The sequence below is a fragment of the Echinops telfairi genome, unplaced genomic scaffold, assembly GCF_000313985.2.
Source record: "Echinops telfairi isolate 266 unplaced genomic scaffold, ASM31398v2 ScPeMD7_36;HRSCAF=134, whole genome shotgun sequence".
Classification (NCBI taxonomy): domain Eukaryota; kingdom Metazoa; phylum Chordata; class Mammalia; order Afrosoricida; family Tenrecidae; genus Echinops; species Echinops telfairi.
The window spans coordinates 41,487-53,157 of record NW_022103934.1 but is presented as its reverse complement, the minus strand read 5'-3'; the positions used below and the strand labels follow the sequence as shown (position 1 = coordinate 53,157).

General features: G+C 43.2%; 1 protein-coding gene and 1 pseudogene across 1 annotated transcript; both read right to left on the bottom strand.

Annotated features, from left to right (window-relative positions):
• Nucleotides 1-7,140: 7,140 nt before the first annotated feature.
• LOC101639505 (olfactory receptor 7C1-like) lies at nucleotides 7,141-8,079 on the bottom strand. The gene has a single exon (XM_004716813.1). It carries the CDS (start codon nucleotides 8,077-8,079, stop codon nucleotides 7,141-7,143), a length of 939 nt encoding a protein of 312 aa, XP_004716870.1.
• A 2,210-nt stretch (nucleotides 8,080-10,289) lies between these two features.
• On the bottom strand, nucleotides 10,290-11,382 carry LOC101656041 (annotated as a pseudogene).
• Nucleotides 11,383-11,671: the final 289 nt, after the last annotated feature.

Genomic DNA, 11,671 nt, shown 5'->3' with positions numbered 1-11,671 from the left:
GGCTGGCGGCTTGGGGGCAGTCGGGTGAGAGGGGCGCTGGGCACCGAGGTCCGGGCGGGGGGCCCAGCGGGACCTCGTCCTCCAGACAGCCAGACGCGAGAGTTCTTTATTACTTTTTAAAAATAATTTTATTGGGGGCTCTTACAACTCTTGTTACAAACCAACCATACATCAATTGTATCCGATATATTCATACATATATTCCATTGTTCTTTTCTAGACATTTACTTTCCATTGAGCCCTTGGGATCAGCTCCTCTTTTTTTCCCTCCCTCCCCACCCTTATGGTCCCCTGATAGATTGTAGATTGTTAATTATTTTCAAGTCTCACACTGACTGCTGTCTCTCTTCCCCTCTGGTTTCTGTTGTTCTTCCCCATCTGGGGGTATGTATATACACACACTTATCAAATCACTGCTAAGAGTTCAATATTGCCATTTCCTCCTGTTATATTATCCTTGGAAGTAGCCGATGTTATTACCAGAGGCAGATTTTGCATGTGCTTGGTCGATATATAATCGTTATTGTATTGCATGAACCCCATGACGGCTGGCACCATCTACTCACCATAGCAACCTTGAAATCTGATCTATGCTACAGAAAGATTTGGAAACCAGATCAGGTCCAGCCTGCTTGGACCTTGGGGTTTTCTTGCCATTGCCAAGCCAGGTCAAGGTCAGTTGGAGGAGAAATCTTGGATGGGAGCATTTTTCTCATCTTGGGGTCAATGCTTGATCGGTACCCCCACCTAACACTCCCTCGACTCCTCCCCCGACACCCCACCCCCTGCAACTACAGGGATGATTTCTCCTACGGACAATATTAACTGGGAGTCTTGTAAAGGCAGGCACCAGGAAAGAGCCTGCAAGTCTAGGCAGGAGAATGCTGGCCGGACAACGTCCCTGCTCCAGGTCCCTGTGTCCACGCTAAGGCCGCGGGGGCTGATTCAGCAGGGGGTCTCAGGAACGCCTTGGAAGAAGTTATAGGAGGTGCCCCAGACCTATGGATGTCGGCTGAGTGCGGCCCAACTTGGCTCAACGGGGCGGGCCGCGGAGGGGTGGGTTTGAGGACTGGCGGGGTGGGGTGGGCGAAGGCCGGGGCGCTGGGGCACATGGCGACCCCTGGACCTCGCCCGCGTCCTCCTGCCAGCCCCGCCACTCTCCACGCCTCAACCCTCCTCTTGCTCCTGCAGGACTGGGAGACATGACAGAACTGGGAGGAGGACCTGCTGCGAGCCGGGGGAGGAGGGGGTGGAGGATGGAGGGTGGGGCGGACCGAGCAGGCATGGGGACAGCAATGGCCGGTTGTGGGCCTCCAGCGAGACTCAGGGAGGCAGTGAGCCTAAGCTGGGCTTGGCTGTGCTACCGGCCTCTGCACAGTGGGTTGGCGGTCTGGGGCAACAGTGACCTTGGAAGGCGGGGTTGGTGGATGGGGCAGTGCGCAGCTTAGGTCAGCAGGGTGGGCTGGCTCAGTGCCTCTGGCCACGTGACTCCGAAAGCTCTCACTCTATCTACGCACCTTACATGGCTGCAAAGTAAAAACAAAGCCATTATTATGGGGACAAGGCTCTCTAGAAGACAGTCCACTGGGTCCAAACTAGGGCGCCCGGTCAGGATGCCCAGTCCCTCTGCAGCCCTCCACCAGCGGTCACCTTGTGCCCCCCAGGAAAGTACCCACTGCCTCCGGCCCAGGAGGCCCCTTATGTCCTGATCTTCCCAAGGCCAGAGGATGGCCATTACTCAGCAAGGGAGCCAAGGCCTATCCCGTGGTTTGTGCTCCTTGCCAGGGTTCAGAATCTAGACCGAAACAAAGGAAAGGAAGTTTCACCAGCATGACTTGTAAGGAGCATTCTTTATTCGTCCCTCTGGCAGGCCATGACATGTTCAATATTGTTCTCTCTAACACCATAGTTTAAAAGCAGCGGTTCTCAACCTTCCTCATGCCGCGACCCTTTACTACAGTTCCTCACATTGTGGTGACCCCCCAAGCATAAAATTATTTTCCTTGCTACTTCATCACTGTCATTTTGCTACCGTTATGAATTGGGTGACCCCTGTGAAAGGGTCGTTGGACCCCCAGGTTGACAACCGCTGGTTTACAGGCACCGGTTCTCCTCTGTCCTTCCTTCCTTCCTTCCTTCCTTCCTTATTGTAGGTAACTTTTGAGTACTAGTTTTAAGAAAGCACCAGTTTACTTTAGGAGTCAAATCCGTGTTCAGTGTCCATTTGGATTTAGGCTCCATTGAGCTGTTTCTGACCACAGAATGGAAGTGTCAAAAAAGCTTTGGCCCCAGACAAAGCGAGTTTGCTCTGCCTCCCTTGGCCAGCCCAGAAAGGGGCAACCAAGCCCCCAGGAACTTAGCTAGGCTTGACCTTAACAGAAATTGAGGTACTAGGTCTGCATGGTCAGAGTAAAATCCTGACCACTAGTCCAGAGAGCCCTGAAACCAAGCAAGATTGTGTTATCTGCACAGGTACCTACATCACATTCCTGAGCCTTCCTCCAACAGTGATGCCCCAGTCTTCTTTATAGTCTTCTAATCATATAGTCCAGCTTCTTGGATTCTCTGCTCAGCATACACATTCAATAAGTATGGTGAATGGATACTGCCCTGATGCACACTTTCCTGAGTTTTAACTATGCAGTGTTCCCTGAGTTCATTCTAACGACTTCCTGTTCGTTCAAAATCAAGTTCCTCATGAGTGAGCACAATGAAGTGTTCGGGAATTCCTATTCTTCTTGATGCTCTCCATAGTTTGTTATGATCCACATAATTGAATGTCTTTGCATAGTCTATGAAACATAAGTAAACATCTTTCTGGTATTCCCCACTTTCAGCTAAGATCCATCTGATGTCAGCAATGATACCACCAGCTCCACCTTCTCTTTGAATCGTGCTTGAACTTCTGGCAGCTCTTGGTGGATGTACTGATGCAATGAGTGTTGAATGATCTTCACAAAATTTTACTTGTATTTGATATTGATAAATCTTGTTTGATAATTCCTCCATTCTGTGGGTAACTTTTCTTTGGAATGGGTAAAAATGTGGATCTTGTCCAGCCAGTTGGCCTGAGAGTTGGCTTCAGTTTTCTTGGCACTGGCAAGCGAGTGCTTCATCAATTGGTTGAAAGGCCTGGATTGGTTCTCTGTTCATTTTACTTGCATGTGACATCAATGATATTGTTTTATAATTTGAGCATTATTGTGGGTCAAAATGGAAGAGCCCAGTGAGTTGACAAAGCCTTCTCAATATTCTGGTTCAGATGAGTGAGCGTTTCCGTGCTTCATCAGCTTGCTGAAACATTTCCATTGGTATTCCATCAATTGCAGGAGCCTTAGTTTTGATTAATGCTTTTAGTGCAGCCTGAACTGCTTCCTTCCGTACCACTAGCTCTTGCTTCTGTGCTACCTCTGGAAACGGTGGAAGGCTTGAGGAGCTGTTGGATCATAACAAGAGCATCACACATGAAAAAAGCCAAAGGTCATTGGCAAGATAGGGAATGAAGAAAAGATAAAAGTGGATGTCAGTAGAGACTCTGTAACTTGCTCTTAATCAGAGTATCTCAGGGAAATGGAAGAAATGTTAAAGTAATAATGTAGAAAGGATAATTAACAGATAAATCATTAATATGAAAATATGCTTAACGGTAATACATTCTACGGACTCATTCACTGCCATTGATTCAATGCTGACTCATAACGCTCCCTGTGAGTTTCAATGACTGGACCTGTTTATGGGAGTAGATGTAGTGGCTGGTAGTTTCCAACTGCTAAGGTTAGCAGTCCACAGTATAACCATTACACAAGCAGGACTCGTAAAAAATATTAAGGAGCCCCAATTTCCCTAACAACAATTTATCAGATGAAAATATCAAAGGTGGGTAAACAAGCGGCCATTTAGCTCAGAAGCAACAAAGCCCACATGGAAGAAGCACACCAGCCTGTGAGATCACGAGGTGTCGAAGGGATCAGGTATCAGGCATCATCAGAACAAAAAATCCTATCATTGTGAATGTGTCGGGGAGTGCGGAGTGGAGACCCAAAGCCCATTTGTAGGCCACTGAACATCCCCTTACAGAAGGGTCTTGGGAGGAGACGAGGCAGTCAGGGTGCGATGTAGCAATGATGAATGATGAAATTCCTGTAATTCCGAAATGCTTCGGATCCCCTTCCCCCCCACTCTCATGATCCCAATTCTACCTTATAAATCTGGCTAGACCAGAGGATGTACACTGGTACACATAGGAACTGGAAACACAGGGAATCCAGGGTGGATGATCCCTTCAGGACCAGTGCTGTGAGTGGCGGTAATGGGAGGGTGGAGGGCGAGTTTGAAAGAGGGAACTGATTACAAGGATCTACATATTACCTCTTCCCTGGGGGACGGACAACAGAAAAGTGGGTGAAAGGAGATGTCGGACTGGGAAAGGTATGACAAAACAATAATTTCTAAATTATCAAGGATTTATGAGGGAGGGGGGAGTGAGGGGAAAAATGAGGAGCCGATGCCAGGGGCTTTGGTTGAGAGCAAATGTTTTGAGAATGATGAGGGCAATGAATGTAGAAATGTATTGTGCATGATTGATGTATGTATGGATTGTGATAAAAGTTGTATGAGCCCCTAATAAAATGATTAAAAAATATATCAAGAGTGATTAGGTTAAAATGTAACACCTTATCATTTGATCTCCCTTTTGACCCATTTAAAGTTTGTTCTAGTTTTTAATATTCTCAACTTTCTTTTCCATTGAGTTTTTTCTCCGTTTTACTTTGTCCTTTCTCTTAGGTTTAAAAAAATTTTTTTTTCTGTATATGAAATCCAGGGTCAATAAATCTATAGAGACAATAACTGGATTAGTGTCCCCTTGGGGATGTGGTGGGGGAGTTTGGAGGTAAGTGGGAAGCTAAGAACTATAAAAATATCCTAAAATTGATTGTGGTGATGGCTATAAATTCTTCCTAATATGATTGAAACATTGAATTGTATGATTTGTGCATTACATGCCAATAAAATTGTTACGAACAAACAAACACACAAAGAAACCATAAAGTACCAGGTGTGGAAGCAATAAAGCAACATCTCCTTTGAACTGCCAGTGGAAGGTGATCTGTCCAAGGAAAGGAAAATCTGATTCGGAGAGCTCTGACTCTTGGGATTGATGTGTTTCTAGGGGTGCAGGCTCAAGAGAGAACATTTCTCCATTGGGATAGATTTTATAAGGGTTCATATTAGAAGGACTCCTGTTTTCTTTGAGGTTTATCTATTTTAGTATTACATTTGAGAAGAGTGGAAATAACATTAGACAGGCTTGGGATTGAAATCTGTCTCTGCACTACACATATGACCTTGAGTTAGTGGCCTAGTTTCTAGAAGCTCTTACTTCTACTGTAATTAATGGAAAATGATAGTCGTCACATTAAATGAGATGGTGTCATGGTGGAGTGGTTATGCATTGGGCTGCCAGCTGCAGGGTCAGCATTTTGAAACCACCAGCCAACTCTGAGGGAGAAAGACAAAGCTTTCTACTGCCATAAAGGGTTAGAGTCTCAGGAACTCACGATGGTAGTTCTACCCTGTCCTATAGCATCAGCATGGTTCCTAGAGCATCAACATGACATAATTGCTATGGATTTCATTTTGGTTTGGTATATAAAATGTTCAAGCAGTTGTAATGTGTATGAAACACTATGATTATTTGGCGAAATTGAATTTTTTTCCTAGCTCAAAGGCTTCTATTAATTTAATGAATTTATCCTTTTGTAGTCCAGATTTCACTTTGCATTTATTCATCTACTCACATTTGTATGTCATTTCATTCAACAAATATCAAGTGAGAATACTCTCCAGCTAAACATGGGGATTACAATGATGGATAATCTATGTTCCTGACATTTAAGAAATCCATAATGTTATTGTTATGCCACCACCATTTCAAATACAGTCAGGATCATCCATGGTGAGCAGGTTTTACGGGAACTTCATGGCTAAGAACAGACTAGGAGGAAGGAAGGAGGAGGTCCACTTCTGAGAAGTTAGCCATTGAAAACCTTATGAACAGTAGTGGAACGTTGTCTGGTCCAGGGCCAGAAGATGAGCTCTTCAGGTGGGAAAGCATGCAAAATAGGACACAAAAGAGCTGCTTCCTCAAAGTAGAATTGACCTTAATGATGTAGATGGAGCAAAGGTTTCAGGACCTTCATTTGCTGATGGGGCAAAATTAAGCACAGCTGCAAACATCCATTAATAAGCAGAATGTGGAGAGGATCATCAAAAAGAGGGCGACCCATTAGAGTGACACCGTGGCTGTACGGCTAGGATCCCACATAACCATAATTGTGAGGATGGCCTTGAGCAGGGTAATATTTTGTTCTATTGTACATAAAGTTGGAGCAGCTGAATGTCACCAAACAATGAAATATTTTTATGAGTACAAAAATAAATCTTTAAAGTTGGTGTGATAGAAAAGTGCCCCAGGTGAAAACGGAGAACTAATTTAATTGATTTCATTCACATATTTAGAAAGAATCTCTGTAAGTGAATTTTCAGGCTGTCATTTCCTAAATAAGTACACAATCAAAATCCCAATAATTGATATTCTCTTTCTTTATTTGTGATAAAGCTTACGTCTTCATTTTAAAATCTACATAAGTTAATGAAGGAAAGGCCAAGATGTATAAACACACAGTTGCAGTAAAGAGAAGACTCATTATATCACTTTCTGAAAAGTAGAGAGGGCAAGAAAGACTCCAAAGGAAGAGTTGAGGAAAAATTTTAAATATATAGAAGCAGACAATTAAAATGTTGTATCAAGCAGGCAAGAGACAAACATATGTATTATAGAATGCTCCTTAGAAGGAATTATGTCGAGACTTTGTCTCATGGACTTTCGACATGTTCTTGGGAGAGATCGGTCCCTGGAAAAGTACATCATCTTTAACAGGGCAGAGGGTCGGAAAAGCAGAGGAAGACTCCCCATGAGATGGGTGGTGCAGTGGTTGTAGTAATGGGCTTCTGAAGCTGGCGCAGGACCTGGCAGTGCTGCTTGTTAAACATAGGGTTTCCTGTGAGTCAGGGCGCCAACGTGACAGCACCCAACAACAACAACGTTGTGAGCTTTGGCTCCTCATGAGAGCCCCACAATCACTGAGAGGTCGATGTCCTACCGATGAATTTTGCCAGGGCTCTCTTTATATCCCGATTCCTCAGACTGTAGATGAAAGGGTTCAGCATGGGCGTGACCATGGTGTACATCACTGAGGCTATCAGACTAGTCTGAGATGATGATGTGGCTGCGGAGGTGAGGTAGATCCCAAGGCCTGTACTGTAGAACAAGCACACAACTGTAAGATGAGACCCGCAGGTGGAGAAGGCTTTATACTTGCCCCCAGGGGCTGACATTCTCAGTATGGAAGAGACAATCTGAGAATAAGAGAAGAGGATCCCGGAGAGAGGAAAAACAGCCAGGACACTAGTCACCAAGTACACTACTATGTTATTGACAAGGATGCTAGAGCAAGAGAGTTTCAGGACTTCAGGAAGGTCACAAAAGAAGTGGGGGATTTCCATGTGTGTACAGAAGGAAAGTCTCAAAATGGTCAAGGTTTCCACCAGGGAACCCATGACACTGAGGCACCATGAGCCCAGAGCTAGCAGTCTGCAGAGCTGGGGACTCATGATGACCGTGTAGTGTAGGGGATGACAAATGGCCACAAATCTGTCATAGGCCATTGAGGTAAGGAGTAAATTGTCCAGGCATCCAAAAACAATGAAAAAAAAAATTTGAGTGAGGCAGCCCGAATAGGTGATAATTTTGTTCTGTGTCTGCATGTTCAGCAGCATCTTTGGCATGGTGGTGGAGGTGAAACAGATGTCCGCGAAGGATAGATTGGAGAGGAAGAAGTACATTGGCGTATGGAGGTGGGAGTCTGAGATGATGGCCAGGATAATAAGTAGATTTCCAGTGAAGGTGATCAGGTACATGGACAGGAACAAGGCAAAGAGGAAAGGTTTCAGGCCTACTTCCTCTGAAAATCCCAGAAGGAGAAAGTTTTCAATTCTTGTTTGGTTTCTTTTTTCCATGGGGCTTCTGGGTTCCCTCAAAAGAAGAGTGTGGGGGGTGGGATTAGCTTCAAATAGGTAATTATTATCCTTAATTGAATGCAAGCAACTCATGCAGTCATTTATTTTAGCTCACTGGATATCTTTGCTGGCACATTGTAGATACAAACACTATCAGGAAAATGTGCTTCTATGTCAGCAGTTCTCAAATTGTGGTCCAGGGCTCACATATTTCTGTCACCTGGGAAGTTGTTTAAAATGTTTTTCCTTGAGCCCCATTGCAGATGTACCGAATCAAACATCACTGGGCATGGGGCCGGCAACTCATCTTCTAACGAACCCTCCAGGAGATGCTGACACACATTCTAGTTTGAGAACCATTGCCTAGTGCTTCCCCACACCCAAGGCAATCCTTCTTTCCACAGCCCCGGGCTGCTCTTACAGACCCTTCATGGGCAGTTCTCTAACTAGAAGTGGGCGTGTCCAGTGGTGGGAAAGTCTTTTCTTTCCTCTTGCAGCATTTGTGCCATTTCTACACGCTAGATCTGTTGGCGCTTTCGCTGACCCTCCTATTAAGAATTAATACTCCATGTGATGAATTACTAATCATTATTTATATATGTCCTTTCTATTATAATTGTGGTCTAGATGTAAAATCACAGAATTCCTGAACAGAGAGTACAAATATAAACGTTCCACCCTTCACACACTTTCCACCATCCTCTAACTAATAAAATTAAAACTACTCCACTGAGTGGATTTGACATACTCATTAACTATTCGTCCATTTGGGGATACTTAAATTCTTTCTTACATTAAAACTTATGCACCAGTCACTTAAGTGACTAACTTCTTTAGTATGCAATTGATTAAGCACCCCATCAAAATGCATTGACAATTATTGGCAACTGGAGTGGGAAAGGAAGGAATGATTGTGAGGAAACATGGCCTTGGTGATAGAAATGAAGCTGTATATTGCATGATAGAATTTTGCAAGACCAATGACTTCTTCATCGCAAATACCATTTCAACAACATAAACAGTTACTATACACATGGATTTCTCCAGATGGGATACACAGAAACCCAATTGACTACATCTGTGGGACAAGATAATGGAGGAGTTCAATATTAACAACCAAAACAAGACCAGAGGTTTGTTGCGGAAGAAATCATCAATTGCTCCTATGTAAGTTCAATGTGAAGTTGAAAGAAATGAAAATAAGTCCCCAAGAGCCAAAATATGACTTTGAATATATTCTACTTGAATTTTGATAATATTTCTTTTTTTTCTGATTTATTCTTGTAATTTTATTAACAATGCATAAATGGTTAATGGTCAGGCATCACCAATGTGATCGACCTAAATCAGCTACCCTGTGGAAAAAGAATTTTCCATTTCAACTAATTTATCAAGTGCTTGCTCATAAGCAGGTTAAAACTATCACCTTGGACCCCAAGTTTACACAATAAATAAATCTAACTTATACAATCAGCCCTGTGTATTTAAAAACAAAACAAAAACAAAAACCTCCAACAATGCTACTTTTTTTCAGTTTTAAAATACCTACCCAAATTGCTTGCTGAGATTAGAAACAAATTATTTACAAAGAAAATGCAAGATAAAAAAAATCCATCATCAATGCGTTATTGATGATCAGATCTTCATATTGATGTATCAAAAATACATTTGGATGAAGAAAAATATACCCATGTTCATTTTTTAAATTTCTTATCCCTTGAAGTTCACATGAATAAATCTTAAAGAGTTCATGAGAAACATTGTAACAATGTGTTTTGCAGTGTACACTATATTGAAGGGTAAATCAAATAGCAAGAACCTAAAATTCTGGGAAATGCCGGTCAAGTCTATTTCTGCATTACTGGCGTACATAACACTAGAAGCAAAAGATAGAATTCTTGCAGTATTTTCAGGATGATAATAATTAACCTTCCCACAGTGCAACCCAGGCCAAATACAAACAAATTGGGCACCTCCTAGGAAAGCAAGAGCAGTCCTCTGGTCTGTGTCTCCGCATTGGCACAAAGATGGTTATCTCCACTGTGGTGAGGCCCAACATCCTTCAAAGGAGTTGGGAGTAGACATGCTGGCACAGAAGGCAGTCGAGGCTGCTTTCATTTCTGCAGCACAACTTGTTCCAATATGTCCATTGGCATTTCAGTGATTCACCTACTCCACTGCATATTCCGATCAAATGACATCCAAGAGCATCAGTAGATCATCACCCTGACTGTATGTGAGCCAAAGGCCTGGCCTGGCACAAACTCCGGGCAGTCGATCAGTTGGGAGAAGTCAGTCTGTGGCACGCTCCATGGAGGAGGCCTGGGAATTGGCCATTTTTCTGGTTCTATCTTTTTTCTCATTTTCTGGTCCACAATTTCCACTTCTGTGCTATCTTTCAATGCCTCTAAAATGAGATTAAGGTTTGTAGTGAGAGCCTGAACTCGGTGGAAACCAGCAATCAAGGAAATGGGTAAGAAGCCTTCTTCATCCATCTTTCTTCGAAGGAAGAAGTCTCGCTCCAAATTTTCTATACTGAAGTAATACTCAATTTGGCGTTTAATATACTCTTTAAGCAATGCTTCTTCCACAGGATATACCTGCACGCCTGTACCATCATCATAGTAATACATCATACTGGTGCTAAGTTCTGTTTGAAATGGTTGCTCTGTCCTTTCACCATGTTCTCGATAACCCTATGAATAATCAAAGTTCAAGCGAGGATTTCCTCTGCCTCGTCCTCTTCCACGTCCTCTTCCTCTAGAGGGACCTCGGATATTACCCCCCTCACTTCTCACACTGGAAACTTCTTTTCATCATCTCTCTTTTCTCTGTCTCGCCTCCAACTTCTGGAATCATTGCATCTATTGTTGTGTGCTGTTTTATTTGCTTCAGGTTGACATCTGGAGCTGTTCTGGGATCCTGGTCATTCTTGAAAATCTGGTCTCACATCATCTAAGTGGAGTGGTACCCACTTGTGCTTATTAGCTCTCTTTCCTTGATTAGTTGACTGAGCCTCATCTTCACTGACATTTTCACCACAGACATCTAATTTTGTTTCCCGATTTTCGTTGCTTTCATTGTTGCTTCTCTTGTCAACCTTCTCTTCTTTTTCTTTTCTACTTTGTGGTTTCTTATTTCCCTGACTAATGACACTCTGACTTCCATTGTTCACTAATTCACTTGGTGTTGGCCAATTTGCCATGTCGCTGAAATCACTAGCCTTATTACTTTTCTTTGCCTTGAGTTTTCCTGCTTTTATAATTTGAGGGGAATTGAGCTCTGACGCGGGCAGCGGTGGAAGCGCGGTGAGCCGGGCGAATTTTGATAATATTTCAAGAGTAAACTTGACCCACTGAACACTAATCACAAAAGGCCTGATGACCTGTGGGATGACATCAGGAACATCATAAATGAAGAAACAAAAGGTCATTTATAAAACAGGAAAGAAAGAAACTATCAAAGCGAACATCAGAAGAGTCGACATTTCAAAGCGCCATGAAAGAAGACAAAGTAAAGCATTTTAATGAAATATGAAAAGAATGAGAGTTAGACAACCAAAAAGGAAGCACACACGCTGCATATATTTAGC